The sequence below is a fragment of the Haliotis cracherodii genome, unplaced genomic scaffold (assembly GCF_022045235.1).
Source record: "Haliotis cracherodii isolate W230 unplaced genomic scaffold, xgHalCrac1.p SCAF_14, whole genome shotgun sequence".
In the NCBI taxonomy this organism is placed as follows: domain Eukaryota; kingdom Metazoa; phylum Mollusca; class Gastropoda; order Lepetellida; family Haliotidae; genus Haliotis; species Haliotis cracherodii.
Genome location: NW_027266269.1, coordinates 19,928,251 through 19,948,381, shown reverse-complemented (window position 1 = coordinate 19,948,381; position 20,131 = coordinate 19,928,251). Strand labels below are relative to the sequence as shown.

The window sequence follows — 20,131 nt, the reverse complement described above, 5'->3', positions numbered from 1 at the left end:
ATAGTAATATAACGCTTTTTACCGACTGCTAATTGTTATATTAATTATTCACAATGTCAAGATCAGAGGTAGTTTCACGAATTCAACAAAGTATGCTTTGTTGTTATTTTTTTAGGATTAATAGCAGAAACACTATTTGCATAACGCCTGGGATAGACAAACGCGGCAAACCTATCAACCAATGGAAACAGTTCTCAACGCTTTAAGTTTGTTTCGGGAGCCAATTATGGAGAGCGTGATTTCAACACTTTCATTTGGACATTTAAATACTTTCGACGAATATTATAAAAAAAAAATCCCGAAAATTTACTAAGTGTATCTAGGAAAAGTAATTTTCGCAACAAAATTATCCATTTTCTTGAGCACCTGATGTCATCACTAATTTATAGTGATTCATCAATACATACTCATGATATAGTCGGAATCGTACAATCGATTCTGTTTTTGTCAGAGATTTGTAATCAGTTTTTACAAGATCAGTAAATGCACTGTCGTGTCAGTGGATTTTCTGGTTCATCAGATTTGTTTACAGGCCGCCATCGCATGGCCTTAGTACTGAAGTTCGGCGTCAGGCAACACGCACTTACTTTTGTATGCAAATTTTGTGAATGTCGGATGCTTCATGTAGGGTGAAAGATTCGTCCACTTTTCGCGACCTCCTGGATTCATCACTAAATTTTCACTGCTATTTTTTTTGTATAAGACCCATGGGGGCGGTCGGGTAGCCTAATGGTTAAAGCGTTCGCTCGTCACGCCGAAGACCCGGGTTCGATTCCCGATATGGGTACAATGTGTGAAGCCAATTCCTGGTGTCCCCCACCATGGTATAGCTGGAATATTGCTAAAAGCGGCGTAAAATCATACTCACTGACTATAAGATCCTTGGAATCTGTTTGGGCGGATATTTGATGACCTGTTGTCTGGCCCTTGACATGACCTGTAGTCTGGCACTTGACATGACCTGTAGTCTAGCCCTTGACATGACCTGTAGTCTGGCCCTTGACATGACTTGTAGTCTGGCACTTGACATGACCTGTAGTCTGGCCCTTGACATGACCTGTAGTCTGGCACTTGACATGGCCTTTTGTCTGACCCTTGACATGGCCTGTCGTCTGGCCCTTGACATGGCCTTTCGTCTGGCCCTTGACATGGCCTGTCGTGTGGCCCTTGACATGGCCTGTCGTCTGGCCCTTGACAAGACCTGTCGTCTGGCCCTAGACAAGACCTGTCGTCTGGCCCTTGACATGGCCTGTCGTCTGGCCCTTGACATGGCCTGTCGTCTGACCCTTGACATGACCTGTAGTCTAGCCCTTGACATGACCTGTAGTCTGGCCCTTGACATGACTTGTAGTCTGGCACTTGACATGACCTGTAGTCTAGCCCTTGACATGACCTGTAGTCTGGCCCTTGACATGACTTGTAGTCTGGCACTTGACATGACCTGTAGTCTGGCCCTTGACATGACCTGTAGTCTGGCACTTGACATGGCCTGTCGTCTGACCCTTGACATGGCCTGTCGTCTGGCCCTTGACATGGCCTGTCGTGTGGCCCTTGACATGGCCTGTCGTCTGGCCCTTGACATGGCCTGTCGTCTGGCCCTTGACAAGACCTGTCGTCTGGCCCTAGACAAGACCTGTCGTCTGGCCCTTGACATGGCCTGTCGTCTGGACCTTGACATGGCCTGTCGTCTGACCCTTGACATGGCCTGTCGTGTGGCCCTTGACATGACCTGTCGTCTGGCCCTTGACATGACCTGTCGTCTGGCCCTTGACATGACCTGTCGTCTTGCACTTGATATGACCTGTCGTCTGGCCCTAGACATGACCTGTCGTCTGGCCCTTGACATGAAATAGCTGGTTTGTGCTTGAGTGAATGTGTTGAATAGAAGAAGCAGGAAGAGAGACACCTTGCACTGACACGTTGCTGACGTAATTTCCGAAACGCTTTATTGTCTACCTTCGTATCGTCGTCCGAATCATCAACGGTAAATATGTTATTTGTTAAGTTTATTGTATTTCTGGAGCCCGGGAACCTCTGACGTGATCCTCGAAACGGTGATTTTGGACGGCTACAATAACTTGATTACCGTTTCATCGTTGAATCTTTTTGCCTCCCGACTTCACGAATAAATATTTTCAGCGAGCAGTTGCTTCAGACCTTAAAAGGTCTAGTGGTAGAGCGTCCGCTCGGAGAGCGGAAGGCCCGGGGTTCGATCCCCGGCCGCGTCATACCAAAAGACGTTAAAAGATGGTACTTGTTGTTACCCTGTCTGGCGCTCTGCATTAAGGGATTAAAGCAAGGACTGGTCGGCTCGGAGTCAGTATACTGTATCTGAGTGGGGTATTCATGTTAAACTGCGGCATGGTATCTGAGTGGGCTAGCACTATAAATCGGCATCAGTCCGGTCTAGAACAAGCAGCCACACACACACACACACACACACACACACACACACACACACGTGCTTGCACGTCGCTATATAAGTGCAATATTCTTGGACGCGACGTTAAACCAAATTTCACCTCACCTCACCTTAAGAGGTCTGTTTGAATTTTGCAATCAACGCTGCGATGCGGTCGTTAAGAGACAATTCAAACTGTGCTTTGTTAGGTTTTGATTGTTGAAGAAAAGCTTCAGGTGTGGCGTCGGTTTTCATGATCAGGAATAGAAGGCCGAGTTTGCACCTCGAGCGGTAATGAACCAATCTATTCTTCACACCCCTTAAATACCCCTGTTTAACGCCACCCACCTGTGCAGACAACTCACTTACAAATTACACACAACTGTGAGGAAGTAATTTATTTATAATTCATCCTTCAAACGGTAGAAATATATTTACCAGCAGTAGATTAGAAATTTGCGAACTGGCGAGAAGAATTGACTTCAGTGACCAAAGACAAGGATTAATTTTGCCGTTTAGTTGAGAATAAATAATTATTTTCGATTTGGTGAAAAAACCCAATCTTGTCCCAATCAACTGAAATGGAGGGAGCATCTCAATATCTCAGTGTTGTCGTATTTTTCTTAGTTTTCCGTCTGTCCCTGACCGCCTTCGTGGTCTAGTGGTAGTGCGTCCGCCCGGAGAGTGGAAGGCCTGGGGTTTGATCCCCGGCCGCGTTATAGCAAAAGACGTTAAAAGATGGTACTTGTTGTTACCCTGTCTGGAATCGTTGCTGGGCATGTCTAAGTGTAAAATGGTGGTCACATCAGATACTGCTTCGAAAGTATGTTGATGTGTTTAGCTTACATTTGTTGACATGCTCGTGTAGAGTTTCTGCTTTTTCAATCTTCCAATGTCAAATTTCACACTCTAATCTATGCAGGCCATTTAGTTCAGTCCCACATATTTTTATGAGCATGAAACACACCTCTAGTATGTCACCAGACATAAGATAAGACACGCGAACTATGAACATGTTAGAAGGTCGGGACTAAAATGGCAAGATAAGGACGTTATGCATTGTGAAATGTCACCAAGCCCAGACGTCTAGTTCCTTCTTCCAGATGTCCGTTGCTATGGATGTAAGTAGGCCTAAACACTGCTGATCAGGCAGATAAACACCCGTACTGCAGATTACAAGAGCTAATGTTACTTTGTTTGTATGTGTGAGTTACACAGTTAACAAGGGCTAATGTTTCTTTGTATGTGTGAGTTACACAGAGAATAAGAGCTGATATTACTGTTTGTATGTGTGAGTTACACAGATAGCAAGGGCTAATGTTACTTTGTATGTGTGAGTTACACATATAGCAAGGGCTCATGTTACTTTGTATGTGTGAGTTACCCAGATAGCAAGGGCTAATGTTACTTTGTATGTGTGAGTTACACAGATAGCAAGGGCTAATATTACTTTGTTTATATGTGTGAGTTACATAGATAGCAAGGGCTAATATTACTTTGTTTATATGTGTGAGTTTCACAGATAGCAAGGTCTAATATTACTTTGTTTGTATGTGGAACTATAACAGATAGCAAGGGCTCATGTTTCTTTGTTTGTGTGTGTTAGTTACACAGATAACAAGGGCTAATGTTACCCTGTATGCGTGAGTTACATAGATAACAAGAGCTCATGTTACTTTGTATGCATGTGTGAATATTACAGATAACAAGGGCTAATATTACTTTGTTTATATGTGTGACTATTACAGATAACAAGGGCTAATGTTACTTTGCTTATATGTGTATCTATTACAGATAACAAGGGCTAATGTTACTTTGTTCATATGTGTGACTATTACAGATAACAATGGCTAATATTATTCTGTTTATATGTTTGACCTTAACAGATAACAAGGGCTAATGTTACTTTGCTTATATGTGTGAGTTACATAGATAACAAGGGCTAATGTTACTTTGTTCATATGTGTGAGTAACACAGATAACATGGGCTAATGTTACTTTGCTTATATGTGTGACTATTAGAGATAACAAGGGCTAATGTTACTTTGTTCATTTGTGTGAGTAACACAGATAACATGGGCTAATGTTACTTTGCTTATATGTGTGACTATTACAGATAACAAGGGCTAATGTTACTTTGTTCATATGTGTGAGTAACACAGATAACAAGGGCTAATGTTACTTTGCTTATATGTGTGACTATAACAGATAACAAGGGCTAATGTTACTTAGTTTATATGTGTGACTATAACAGATAACAAGGGCTAATGTTACTTTGCTTATATGTGTGACTATTGCAGATAACAGAGCTAATGTTACTTTGTTCATGTGTGTGAGTTACACAGATAGCAAGGACTAATGTTATTTTGTTTGTATGTGTGAGTAACACAGATAACAAGGGCTAATGTTACTTTGTTTATATGTGTTAGTATTACAGGTAACAAGGGGTTTCTTTGTATGTGTGAGTTACACAGATAACAAGGGCTGATTTTACTTTGTCTGTATGTGTGAGTAACACAGATAACGAGGGCTAACGTTACTTTGTTTATATGTGTTAGTATTACAGGTAACAAGGGGTTTCTTTGTATGTGTGAGTTACACAGATAACAAGGGTTGATTTTACTTTGTTTATATGTGTGAGAATTACAGATAACAAGGTCTAATTTTACTTTGTATGTATTTGTGAGTGATACAGATAACAAGGGCTGATATTGCTTTCTTTAAATGTGTGAGTTACATAGATAGCAAGGACTAATGTAACTTTGTTTGTATTTGTGAGTGACACACATAACAAGGGTTGATGTTACTTTGGTAACCAGTGTAAATATTACACACATAACAAGGGTTGATGTTACTTCGGTAACCAGTGTAAATATTACACACATAACAAGGGTTGATTTTACTTCGGTAACCAGTGTAAATATTACACACATAACAAGGGTTGATGTTACTTCGGTAACCAGTGTAAATGATACACACATAACAAGGGTTGATGTTACTTCGGTAACCAGTGTAAATATAACATACATAACAAGGGTTGATGTTACTTTGGTAACCAGTGTAAATATTACATACATAACAAGGGCTGATGTTACTTTGGTAACCAGTGTAAATATAACACACATAACAAGGGCTGATGTTTCGTCAGTAACCAGTGTAAATATTTCATACATAAAAAGGTTTGATGTTACTTCGGTAACCAGTGGGAATATTACACACACATAACAAGGGCTACAGTTACTTCGGTATGCAACAATGCTTGAAGTTTCTTCGGTAACCTGTGTAAATGTTTCATACATAACAAGGGCTGATGTTTTTTCGGTAACCAGTGTAAATATTTAATACATGACAAGGGCTGATGTTTCTTCGGTAACCAGTGTAAATATTTCATACATAACAAGGGCTGATGTTTCTTCGGTAACCAGTGTAAATATTTCATATATAACAAGGGCTGGTGTTTCTTCGGTAACCAGTGTAAATATTTCATATATAACAAGGCTTGATGTTTCTTCGTTAACCAGTGTAAATATTACATACATAACAAGGGCTGATGTTTCTTCGGTAACCAGTGTAAATATTTCATACATAACTAGGCTTGATGTTTCTTCGGTAACCAGTGTAAATATTTCATACATAACAAGGCTTGATGTTACTTGGGGAACCAGTGTAAATATAACACACATAACAAGGGCTGATGTTTCTTCGGTAACCAGTGTAAATATTTCATACATAACAAGGCTCGGTGTTACTTCGGTTACCAGTGTAAATATAACACACATAACAAGGGCTGATGTTTCTTCAGTAACCAGTGTAAATATTTCATACATAAAAAGGCTTGATGTTACTTCGGTTATCAGTGTTAATATTACACACATAACAAGGGCTGATGTTTCTTCAGTAACCAGTGTAAATATTTCATACATAAAAAGGCTTGATGTTACTTCGGTTATCAGTGTTAATATTACACACATATCAAGGGTTGATGTTTCTTCGGTAACCAGTGTAAATATTTCATACATAACAAGGGTTGATGTTTCTTTGTTTACCAGTGTAAATGTCACACACATAACAAGGGTTAATGTTTCTTCGGTTACCAGTGTAAATATTTCATACATAACAAAGGATTGATGTTACTTCGGTAACCAGTGTAAATATTACACACACATAACAAGGGCTGATATTTCTTCGGTAACCAGTGTAAATATTACACACATAACAAGGGTTGATGTTACTTCGGTAACCAGTGTAAATATTACACACATAACAAGGGTTGATTTTACTTCGGTAACCAGTGTAAATATTACACACATAACAAGGGTTGATATTACTTCGGTAACCAGTGTAAATGATACACACATAACAAGGCTTGATGTTACTTCGGTAACCAGTGTAAATATAACATACATAACAAGGGTTGATGTTACTTTGGTAACCAGTGTAAATATTACATACATAACAAGGGCTGATGTTACTTTGGTAACCAGTGTAAATATAACACACATAACAAGGGCTGATGTTTCGTCAGTAACCAGTGTAAATATTTCATACATAAAAAGGTTTGATGTTACTTCGGTAACCAGTGGGAATATTACACACACATAACAAGGGCTACAGTTACTTCGGTATGCAACAATGCTTGAAGTTTCTTCGGTAACCTGTGTAAATGTTTCATACATAACAAGGGCTGATGTTTTTTTACCAGTGTAAATATTTAATACATGACAAGGGCTGATGTTTCTTCGGTAACCAGTGTAAATATTTCATACATAACAAGGGCTGATGTTTCTTCGGTAACCAGTGTAAATATTTCATATATAACAAGGGCTGGTGTTTCTTCGGTAACCAGTGTAAATATTCCATATATAACAAGGCTTGATGTTTCTTCGTTAACCAGTGTAAATATTACATACATAACAAGGGCTGATGTTTCTTCGGTAACCAGTGTAAATATTTCATACATAACTAGGCTTGATGTTTCTTCGGTAACCAGTGTAAATATTACATACATAACAAGGGCTGATGTTTCTTCGGTAACCAGTGTAAATATAACACATATAACAAGGGCTGATGTTTCTTCAGTAACCAGTGTAAATATTTCATACATAACAAGGCTCGGTGTTACTTCGGTTACCAGTGTTAATATTACACACATATCAAGGGTTGATGTTTCTTCGGTAACCAGTGTAAATATTTCATACATAACAAGGGTTGATGTTTCTTCGTTTACCAGTGTAAATGTCACACACATAACAAGGGTCAATGTTTCTTCGGTTACCAGTGTAAATATTTCATACATAACAAAGGATTGATGTCTCTTCGGTTACGGGTGTAAATGTTGCACACATAACAAGGGTTGATGTTACTTCGGTAACCAGTGTAAATATTACACACATAACAAGGGCTGATATTTCTTCGGTAACCAGTGTAAATATTACATACATAACAAGGCTTGATGTTACTTCGGTTACCAGTGTAAATATTACACACATAACTAGGCTTGATGTTACTTCGGTAACCAGTGTAAATATTTCATACATAACAAGGGTTGATGTTTCTTCGGTTACGGGTGTAAGTGTAAAGAAATAACGTGAGGTGAAATTGGGTTTAACGTCGTGTTCTAGACTACTGATCTAACGAGGGCTGACGAAAAAGGTTCTAACAAACAACAAACAAAATCAACAATTGTGGAGGTGCTTTTTTTATTTTACAACATAAAATTCATTGCTTTTTACTATACCTCTTATATCTATAGTGAAGCTTTTCAATTCAAGTCAGGAAGAAGTGTTCTGAAACCACCCTGAAAAACCGGCAGTTTTGAGGTCATCGTTGTCGTAATAACACTTTCCACGAAGGTGCTCTTTCAGTTTAGGAAACAGGTGGAAATCACTTGGTGCCAGGTCTGGCGATTATGGAGGGTGAGGAAGCTTTCGAAACCACATATTCAGCCTTTTCAAGTATTGAAGTGTGGGAAGAGGCATTGTCATAAAGTAGTAGAACTCCAGCAGTCAGCATTCCTCGCTGCTTTTCTTTTACAGAATCTCTCTGGCGAAGCAGCAAATTAGCATAGTAGGCACGGGTAATCCTCTTTGGACTTTCTAAGTAATCAACAAGGATCACACTCTTTGCATCGCAGAATTGAATTCGAATACAGCGGCCATAACTTGATCTTGAAGACTTGAGTTTATTTGGTGCCGGAAAAGTGGTGCCATTCCATGGATTGACGTTTAGACTAGATTATCGTGATTGGCCCATGTTTCATCACCCGTTACTAATCTCCTTTGGAATTTGACGAAAATCTCTTCAAATAGCTCTAGATTTTCTCTGGCAATGTCAGTTCATTTTTCCTGAAGATCAGAATTTAGAACTATGGCACACAACGAGCACATATGATATTCATCTGTAAATGTTCATGAATAATAGTTTCAATGGATCCATCTCTTAGACCTGTGTCTTCCAGCAATGGTAATACATATATCTGACAGTATACATTTTTCTATGTCCTTGATTGAATCTTCATTGGTGGAAGTTGAGGGACGTCCAGACCTAGGGTCATCATCAAGGCTTGTTCTCCCAGCCTTAAACATAGCTGACCAATGTTTTACAGTTGAATAGTTGAATTTCTTGGGGAGTACTTTTCTCTAAAGTCAAAACCTTGATGACTGCTCGGTACTCGTTCTTTTTCATTTCTGTGTCCAATTGGACCCCTATCACGTTCAACTGGATGTCACTATATACAGACGGCCTCAGCAGACCAACTACACTTGCAATGAACTACTACAAAAACGTACTACATCGACTAGTTCACTTTGTTATGGCTCAGTAAAGGCTGAGAACGTTTTCACCAGCCCTGTTATATAGCAAGGTGTGTGTGTGTGTGTGTGTGAGTGTGTGTGTGTGTGTGTGTGTGTGTGTGTGTGTGTGTGTGTGTGTGTGTGTGTGTGTGTGTGTGTGTGTGTGTGTGTGTGTGTGTGTGTGTGTGTGTGTGTGTGTGTGTGTGTGTGTGTGTGTGTGTGAGTCCAGATAAGTATGGTATCTGTACTTCTGTTACTCCGGTAAAGGGGTTGAGTATTACTGATAAAAAGGGCCGATGTTACTTCGCTAAAGGGGTTGAAAATTACAGATAACAAGGGCCGATGTTACTTCGCTAAAGGGTATGAAAATTACAGATAACAAGGGCTGATGTTACTTCGGTAAAGGGGTTTAGTACTACAGATAACGAGGGCCGATGTTACTTTGGTAAAGGGGTTGAGTATTACAGATAACGAGGGCCGATGTTACTTCGGTAAAGTGGTTGAGTATTACAGATAACAATGGCCGATGATACTTCGGTAAAGGGGTTGAGTATTACAAATAACGAGGGCCGATGTTACTTCGGTAAAGTGGTTGAGTATTACAGATAACAATGGCCGATGTTACTTCGGTAAAGGGGATGAGTATTACAAATAACTTGGGCCGATGTTACTTCGGTAAAGGGGTTGAGTATAACAGATAACAAGGGCCGATGTTACTTCGGTAAAGTGGTTGAGTACTGCAGATAACAAGGGCCGATGTTACTTCGGTAAAGGATTGAGTATTACAGATAACGAGGGCCCATGTTACTTCGGTAAAGGGGTTGAGTATTACAAATAACAAGGGCCGATGTTACTTCGGTAAAGGGGTTGTGTATTATAGATAACAAGGGATGATATTACTTCGGTAAAGGGGTTGAGTATTATAGATAAAATGGGCTGATGTTACTTCGATAAAGGGGTTTAGTATTACAGATAACAAGGGATGACGTCACCTGGTTACACTTTTAATAATAGCTGACGATGTCATGGTTACGGATACGTTCTACTTCCAACAAAACGTTATTGTACTGGCTTTCCCTTGTTATCCGCGTTTTGAAGCACACTCACTGCAATAAAACCCTCCATACTCACTGCAGTTTCCAACGAAGACTCATCTAGTTTTCTCTACGCATATCTCGGTTGGTCAGGCTCTATGACTTGGTTGATGCATGTCATCGATCCCAATTGCTTGGATAGATGCTCATGATATTGATCAATGGATTGTTTGGTCCAGACTCGATTATATACAGACCGCCTTCATATAGCTGGAATATTGCTGAATGCGGCGTTAAAAAACAAACCAACCAACCAACTACATATATGTGCATGTTTTGTTACAGAAAATACACCAATGGTTTGTCCTGGTGATGTCAGCAGTAGTCTTTTGGGCGTCATGTTGTGGACAGCAAGGAGGTAGATTTTACGTACGACATGAATGTGACGAGATGTCATCGGAGAATGTTTATGGCTGTATTTCTTTAAAACAAGTTATAAAGATTGATAATTGCACGAATGATCTGTTAAATAACATGTACATACTACGTATGTAAAACAGTCCGACAATATAACGTAACTATTTTTGTCAAATATTGCTGACTGTAGCAACATTATCTAACTTGCAGCGGGCACCGGTGGCCCAGTCATCTAAGGCGCCGCGATTCGCCTTGCACAGTTGCGTCCCTTGGGCACGCCAGAAACCTATGTTTGTTGGTTCGAATACCAGTTCCCCCGATTATGTTTCTAGGTTTGTCAGCACCATACCCGTGCTCGTGGGTTTCACCGAAGTGGTAAACGTCTGAGACCTACATCACTTCGAGCTTTCCTTCCACATCAAGCTGACGCGCCGCGATACAACTGGAATACTGTTAAAAGCAGCGTTAAACCCAACTCACTCACTCACTAATTTCATACTTACTTGGACAAAGGAGCTGAAACTTCTAAATCTAAAGTAAGGTTTTGCTTTCAATTAGCTTTGCTGATTTTTTGGTCCCTCATTTGAAAATCAGCATACGTTCTTTATATTTAACCTACCTGCTTCCGCCAAAAGGTCTTCAGTGCCTCGACTGTGTTGATGTCGTACATCCAGGCGTGTGTAGCCGCTCGACTCTTTGCCAGCAAGACGAGGTACGTCAAAAAACATATAGAGCTGTAAGTGTCCGTACGCGTCATACAAAAATCTCATACTTTTGTTATGCAAATTGTGTGAGTGGTGGGTGCTTCTGGTAGGGCAGGACATGCTTACCCTTTTCGCGAACACCTGGTGTCATCATTGATTTTCAGTGATCCATTCATATAATTTTCACCGCTTTTTTTACTATTAGTTTGCCTGTTACGCCCATTGGAATCAGTCTCGCGGGATAATCGAGACTGACTATTTTTTGTTATAAATATAACGCACGTACGTATCTACTCTGAAATGAATACTTCCAAACATGAAGATTTTTTTAAGGTAACTTAAAGAGAACCATGTAGGGGTTCCATACCAGAATAGGTCCCCAGAACCTCATGTCTGTTGAAAGAGCTGTCTACAGTGGAGCTGGAATTCTCTTGCACTGCGACAGCTGATTCCAACCATCGTGACGGCACAGGACGCTCATCATGCTACAAGCTTTTCAATCACAACCCAAATACTTTCAAACCACCGGTACATAGGTTACAAATGATGATTTCAGTGCAAAACAAACAAAGAGAAAATATGTCAAGTAGATACAGCTAAACTGTGTTAAACCGAGGGAAACGTTTTCGGCCGAATGTCTTTGTAATATCTTCATGTATTCAAACAGTAAATGCTCTACAAGGTGAGGTGAAATTGGGTTTAACGCCGCGTCCAAGATTAATGCACGTATATAGCGACTTGCATGTATGTGTATGTGTGTGTGTGTGGCTGCTTGTACTAGTCCGGACTGATGCCGATTTATAGTGCTAGATCACTGAGATACCATGCCGCAGTTGAACATGAATACCCCACTCAGATACAGTATACTGACTCCGAGCCGACCAGCCCTTGTTTTAGCCCCTTAATGCCGAGCACCAGACAGGGTAACAACAAGTACCATCTTCTAACATCTTTTGGTATGACGCGGCCGGGGATCGAACCCGGCACCCTACTCTCTCCGGGTGGACGCTCTACCATTAGACCACGGAGGCGGTTATTACTCTACAAACCAACACCTACTATTTTCATTGGGAATGGCTACTGGGTAACAGTTCTCGTACAGTTCATCAGAATGTTATATTTTAATGCAATCACGGTCAATTCTCAACGATGTCTTTCCGTTTTCTTTACTTTAGTCATAGAGATGTCAGGACACTTAATTATGTTGTTCCGAAATTTTTTTTTATTGGAATTGATGAAACATATATACCATTTTTATAATGTGTTTTCATTCTACAGATGTGCTTCACATACAAGTACACCTATTCTAACGTAAGCAGATACAATCTGGGGTGTCAGGACCACAAGGTAATTAACTGAGTGTTCATCGTTGTTGCAAATTTATGGATAATGTCAAATGGGGTACCCGTTTAACGAAGCTATCGTAGCGCTGTGACCGGTTTGTGGAATAGGACCCTGGACTAGTTTCACACACAAACAAATTGTACATTTCGCATGCAATGAAGCTTATATTTAATACACTGTGACATGGCATGTTTGTTTGTTGTTACCGCGTCAGCAATATTCAAGTTACGGCGGTCAGGACCATACAATCCAGTGATTGTCATCTTCAGGATCAATCTATGGGATTGGTTGGTTGGTTGACTGTGTTTGTTGTTTAACGCCGCACTCAGCAATATTCCAGCTATATGACGGCGGTCTGTAAATAATCGAGCCTGGACCAGACTATTCAGTGATTGATATCATGAGCATCGATCCACGCCATTGGGAAACGATGACATGCATCAACCAAGTCAGTGAGCCTGACCACCCAAACAGTTCAAAGAGTGGGATTGGAAGATTCATTTGTACAAATTATGTAGAAAGTAATATTGGTATTGCTGCCTGGTTTATACATTTGAGAGAGTTGCCTTATAGGTAACACACAGAGCAAAGGCGTTTACCGGACGAAACTCCGGTAATGGTATCTGCTGACTGCACCAAGAAAATATTCTCAAGATGAAATAGCAACCATCATCCAAAATGCAACAAATCTCCTGGAATAGATACCATTTCTGAATACAGTATTACCTCAGCTGATCACTTTGTAGAATTGTTACATAACATGGTTACTTAACCTCGAATGTTTGTTTTAGGCTTATCCTTTTACAAACAAACCTCGCGTTCCGCCAACGTTTCATTGCAGTGAATGCTACTTAATTTGGTCCAATCGCAGCCTGCTAGAAATCGGCCACCACCTCTCGTTTGGGGAGACAGGAGCCCAGTCGAAGCCAAGATCTGTCTCCATATTTGTGTAGTGACAAGCTTTATATGTATGTCATAATTAGTTAAGTTCACATTAAAACTCAGCACATCATATGCTAAGCACTATCTTGTGTCTCGTCTTCCAGGTATGCGAGATGATACCACTGCGACCATTTCTTATTGGTAGAAGACGTACAGCAATACGTCTTGGGACACGTAACGACGTCAAAGTAACAAGCCTATGTTACGATTGTTGTCACAGCAACAACTGCAATCGGGAGATGTGTCAGGAGCACAGTGTAACAACAAGCACAACTCTTCCACTGACAGTGCCTTCCTCTATGTCTGCCACGACACCTTCTTCAGCCACGACACCTTCTTCAACCACGACACCTACTTCTGCCACTACGACTACTGCGACAAATACATGTAATGTATCTGCTAAACAGCTACAATATGTTACTATCTGTATTATGTCAAAATACCTGATTTATAAGTAATCTTTTGGATCATAAATTACACTTTTCTCCAAAAAGCATTTCAGTGTCTGAATGATGTATTTTAATGCTCCGTGATAACCTTAAACTGATATTTAGAAAATGTCTATAAACTGTCAACAATACACCCGTGAAGATCCGGGTTAGAATAGGCCTTCAGCAACCCATGCTTGTTTGTTTATGGTTAGGCAAATAGGCTATGCTTGTCGTGAGAGACGAATAACGGGATCGGGTGGTCAGGGTCGCTGTCTTAATGCATTGGGTGGTCAGGGTTAATGCATGTCAACGTTTATTATTATACATCAGTGTGAAAGACTTAGTTTTCTGAAGTTGATAAAAGTGGTGTTTTCATTGCAATAAAAATAACACTTGATATTTTCACTGCTGTGAACAAAATACTTGATATTTCACTGCAGTGAACATAACACTTTGACGGAACTATTGTCATACAAGAGTTACCGCCTCTCAAATTGTCTCCCTTTTTCGTAAGTGTCGAGCCCGTACAAAAACTGTTGACATACTTTCTACGTTCCACACTGACAAGGCAAAATAATGACAGGTGGTCCTTTTTCACGTCTTGCCGTTTGTTATTCTCTCGAAAATGTTTCGTTATAAGCTGATAATTTTCTCATTTAACTCGTTAATCGAGAGAGTTTGTTTTGCAAAGCGCCATTTTCTTACTTGAACACTGTGTATTCTTTCGCTTCCAATGGCGGTCTCGTAGTTTTCCAAAATATTTTTTTGTTAAAGTTGATTTTGTATATACATGTAATCATATCTCAATATATGATAAAGAATGTTCGTCACCCTAAATATGTTTTGATACCTTTGTTTATATCTTTTATTTTTTTACAAACACGAGAAAGTCGTAAATACGAGGGGTGGTGAACCGTCCTTGTGTGTTAGGTAGGGAGAATTTACGTTTCAAGGTTTTATATTCGTAATGAAATGATTTAATTTTCAGGGAGACAACTACAAAAAAATGTATAAAATATATAGGATATTTTTCTTTTGAAATATCATGTTTCTCTAATCTCGTGAGGGGGAAAGGGAGATATTTTCTCGTGAAAATATCTCCTTTCCCGTGGTCACTCGATGACAGGAGAATAATATTTCAATCGACGCAAAAAATATTCTCTAAATCCCAAATGCGTAGATGGATGCTCACATGCTTGCCTTAAAAGGTGACCATGCTTGTCGTAAGAGGCGACAAACGGGATCGGGTGGTCAGGCTCGCTGACTTGGTTGAAGCATGTCATCGACTGCAATTGCATGGATCGATGCTCATGATATCAATCACTGGATTGTCTGGTCCAGACTCGATTATTGACAGACCGCCGTCATATAGCTGGAATATTGCTGAGTGCGGCGTTAAACAACAAACAAACAAACAAACTGCCAACAATATGTAATAGTAACCGAAGGTATTAGAGTTGATTTACCTTCTTGCAGTGTGTCCATCAAACTATGTAGGATTTGAAGCAAGCTGCTACATGATTGTGTACAAGTCCCTGCATTGGGACAGGGCTGAGACGGCCTGTACCCAGATAGGGAAAGGAACACACCTCGTGTCTGTCAACAGCGAGAAGGAACAGCAGTTTCTAGCTCACCTCCTCAACGCAGCAGGTAGGACCATTGAGTGAGTGAGTGAGTGAGATGGGTTCAACCCCCTTTGAATAGTATCTCAGTTGTGTCACGACGTGTCAGCTTCTGTCCACTTTGGAGAAACCCCATCTCCCCGGGGCAAGAGAGTAAATTGACTTTAAAAGTCCAGTTTCTACCCTTGCCGAACTATGCTGGTATTAGAGAGTTACAGTGTGGCTGGACTAACGAGTCTATGCATAGTCCAATCAAGACCTATGAGACCTATGATTGTGGGTTCGAATCACGGTTCGCCCCGATTGTGTTTCTAGGTTTGTGAGCACCATACCCGTGCTCTTGGGTTTCACCGAAGTGGTAAACGTCTGAGACCTGCATCACTTCTGGCTTTCCCCCACAATTAGCTGACACGCTGTGATATAACTGGAATACTGTTAAAAGCGGCGTTAAACCCAACTCACTCTAACTTGCATTTTGTCCATAGCTGTATAGATGATGGCGCCCCGTCTGGACACGTGGAGTTCTTTTGCTTATGGAAACCCAAAATGTCCACAGCTTTTTTGCCTTTAGTGTCCAATGGAATCTGTTTCGGTTATCCTTAAGCGTGAAGTTTTATATTTACAAGAGATACATTATATCCCTAATGTGGGATTTATGGTGACGTTTCCCTACACAATCCGAGCATTGAGCCTCGTCCTATGTACTTTTCCCAAAGGAAATGCTGTTTCCCGAATCTTCCCTTTTCAAATCCCAGTTTTGACACATTTGCAGGAACATTGATATCGTTCTAGGGTTTCCTGCACGGGGTGTGTGGATAGGTGGCTATCAGGATCCCTTCTGGCGCCGATGGACCTGGTCTGATGGATCCACTTTTCAGTACAAGTCTTGGGTTTCACCTTTCCCTTTGGATGAACGACGTCGGACAAGTATCTCTATGGTTAACCCTTCGGTCTCGTCGGATTTTAAAGGATGGCTGTGGCGAAACGAGACCCCAGATCAGTACTTTGCATTTATTTGCGAGATGAAGTCTTCTGATTAATGAACTTACAAATTGACAATATATATTGTCCGTTGCTTTGTTTGGTTTCGTATGATAGCGACAAAACTTTTTCCTTAGCAACAGCGAATCTCTCTCGATTGTAAGATTCCGACTGTATCATGAGCATGTGTTTAATGAATCACTACAAACAGTGATGACACCAGGTGTTCAGTGAGCGTATCCTGCCCCACCGGTGTCACCTGTCACAAACATGCAAAGTCAATTGTTCACCTGAAAAAAAAACACGGAAGCGCATGGTACAAGTCAAATATTGAATAAATCATATGCCTTTTCATGTGGTGTTCCTCCCCCCACCACAAGCCACAGTGCCTGAAAGCATTTAATTAAGAATTGCAGAACACGCAGATGTCGTGGTACAAGAACGTCTTAAGTGTGACGGATTATTCTACAATTTCGGAATCCTAGACTACAAATTACATTAACCTATTTTGGCCAGAATATCCACGCGTGTTGCGGGGATTGATTGAGCGCTTCGACCACCTGTCGCCCTGACCAAGGATCCAACAGAATCGGCCATGGCCTTAACTCCAGTCACCGAGCCTCTTCTATTACGTTGTTCGTTAGGGAAAGGCAACCAAGTGGTAGTTACGTCGAAAATTGCGCAAGCGCTCCGAGCTGTTGCAGACCCAGGGATGAGCAATTCGTGGCTTGCAACGCGCCCCTCCCAGCTTCAATAGCATAAAAGTTAGTTATGTCATTTGACTGTGACGTCATTATAACGATAACTGAGTTGGGTTTAACGCCGCTTGGAACAGTATTGCTGTTATATCAGGGCGTATCTGCTAAATGTAGGAGTAAAGCCCGAAGTGATGCAGGTCTCCTGCGTTTACCATTTGGGTGAAACCCACGAGCACGTGTATGGTGCTGACAAACCTAGAATCATAATCGGGGCGAACCGAGATTCGAACCCACAATCATAGGTTTCTGGCGTGTCCAGGGGACGCAACACATCGAATTGCGGCGCCTCAGACGACTTGACCACCATAGTCTGTCCTACAGAACCTGATACAAATATATCAAACAACCCCATGCAAGTCTGTAATGTTTGGCAAATCTAGATTTCTGAAATATGTGAAAATGAAGAGAGTCTCTGGACTCCTCTATATTAATTTAAAAAAATAATAATTTAACAACTTTTTTTCTTTACGATATGTTCCTTTCAGAGACTAGATGTTAGTCTAGGGCCACCAGCGCCCCCGACAAAACTAAGATCATCAATACTTAACATTTTCGTTGACAACTGGATTTAACAGTGTTAAGTGTTTTCATTATTTATTACACAGTATATTAATTAATGCCTCTAAAGATTCTTTAACTCGATGTTTGATAGTATGCCGTCATCCACTGGTCGAGTGGATTGATATTTGGAGAAGACCCTAGCCACGAGAAAGGTCGGATTATTTCCCCCATTGAATTAATGCTGTGTGTTACGAGCCTTTGCCATTGTCCTTTTTTTCTGAGAAACTAGGAACAGTGTGTGTTTCCTGGTTTTAAGTAAAGATACCAGCTCAGTTTATCTTTTGTTGAAACGACGTAAAATCATTTGCGACAATGCCTTGACGCCACGTTGACATGGGCCTTTTTGTACACAATGAAAACGTTAAAACCATCTAGGCAGCATGCCGCAAAAATTATAACGACCATATACACATGTCAAAATTAAAACTTTGCACTGCACCTCTTCTTTTAGTATATAAAGTATGCCTTAAATTTATAAAGATTCCACGTAGTAGTTCTCAGACTGTAGGTCGCACAAATGTTGAAGTATAAAAAACATTCTTAGTTTTCAGAAAATCCACATATCACAATCAAACATTGCACCGCACCTCGTCTAGTAGTATGAATAATATTCGCTAAGTTTGAAATGAATCCATGCCCTAGTTTTCAAGTTATAAGTCGCACAAATGTTAAGTACATAAATGTAAAAAAAAGAGAAGAAAAATAGCTGCATAGATCGCACACGAAGATGTCCTCGGAATGGCGGACGGAGGTAAGTACGGAATTCCTTGGTATAACTATATACCCCCGCCCTTTGAGGTCGAACCCCCTAGATTTCGGCAAATGTCTGGCAACCAATCACGACTTTCTGAAACATAATGTAAAAAATACATGGAATAAAACCAAATATGACACTAGAAATTACATGACCACCACTGAAAATGATTTTCGTGAACTTGAAACCATCCCCACTCAAGAACTGAATGTTTTTCCTTTGTAAATTCTTTATCGGAGTAAGAAAAACATACCGAGAAGAATATGAATTCACACGTACAAGGCCCATGCTATCGAGCATCTTTGACAAACAAGACCAAAGGAATCTGTTTCATGTTAGACTGTATTGCAGGAAAGTGTCGTGAGGTATTGTCATCTAAACACAAGCAACTAAAACAAAGCAAGGGAAAACTACCGTCTACTGGGGAAGCCATATCCGATGATAAATTGGGAAAAACTGTGGTCGTCGAGTCAACTATGTACATCTATTCCCGAATCCTTATTGAACTTGCTTTTGTGGAGCAACACCGTACACTTTGGCATGCGCCCGATGGCACAGATAGTATGGAATTCATGGATTGAGTGTGTGAGTGAGTTTGGTTTTACGCCGCTTTTAGCAATATTCCTGCAATATCACGGCGTGGGACACCAGAGATGGGCTTCACACATTCTACCCATGTCGGGAATCGAACCCGGGTCTTCGACGTGACGAGCGAACGCTTTAACCACTAGGCTACCCGACCGCCCCTGGAATTCATGTAGGTGAAGGTTCACAAAACAAAACGCGACCTGGATCAATATCAGCCATGTCCGGAGACTTCCTCCACGAGTTTGGGCCATTCCAGATAATCCAGACGGGTGTCCCGTTGAAGCGTACGAAAGCTTCTTATCAGCCCGACCAGCTGATTTCTGCAAGCCAGATTCTCCATTGTATCTTGCGACAGCAGGTAAAGTGACCACCAGGCTTGTAAAATATGGTTGCAACGACAGCCAGTTAGCCTGAATGAACTTGACTCTTTGATAAAGAACATGGTCGCGGGATCCGATGTTGTTTCCAACAAACGCATCACAAGCCACAGGTCCAGAAAGCAATTTATTTAACAATTGCAGAACACGCAGATGTCGTGGTACAAGAACGTCCAAAGTGTGACGGATTGCTCTACTATTTCGGAATCCCAACACACAAATTACATAAAGCAATTTTGGCCAGTAGATCTACACGTGTTGCGGGGATTGATGGGGGCGCTTCGACCACCTGTCGCCCTGACCAAGGATTCCACCGCATCGGTCATGGTCTTGACTCCAGCTTCCACTGCATCCGTTATGGCATAGTCGATTGCTTCATCGCTTACATCTGTCAGCAAAACTAACAAATTCCTGTCGACTGAACTC

At 40.9% G+C, this 20,131-nt stretch overlaps 1 protein-coding gene across 1 annotated transcript; it reads left to right on the top strand.

The window, feature by feature from the left end:
- The first annotated feature begins 3,454 nt into the window (after positions 1–3,454).
- LOC139460621 (uncharacterized) lies at positions 3,455–16,971 on the top strand. The gene is made up of 7 exons (XM_071242090.1): positions 3,455–3,522; positions 10,572–10,644; positions 11,279–11,355; positions 12,626–12,694; positions 13,738–14,020; positions 15,541–15,714; positions 16,479–16,971. The coding sequence occupies exons 1-7, from the start codon at positions 3,505–3,507 to the stop codon at positions 16,724–16,726; spliced, it is 942 nt and encodes a 313-aa protein (XP_071098191.1). The 5' UTR covers positions 3,455–3,504; the 3' UTR covers positions 16,727–16,971.
- Positions 16,972–20,131: the final 3,160 nt, after the last annotated feature.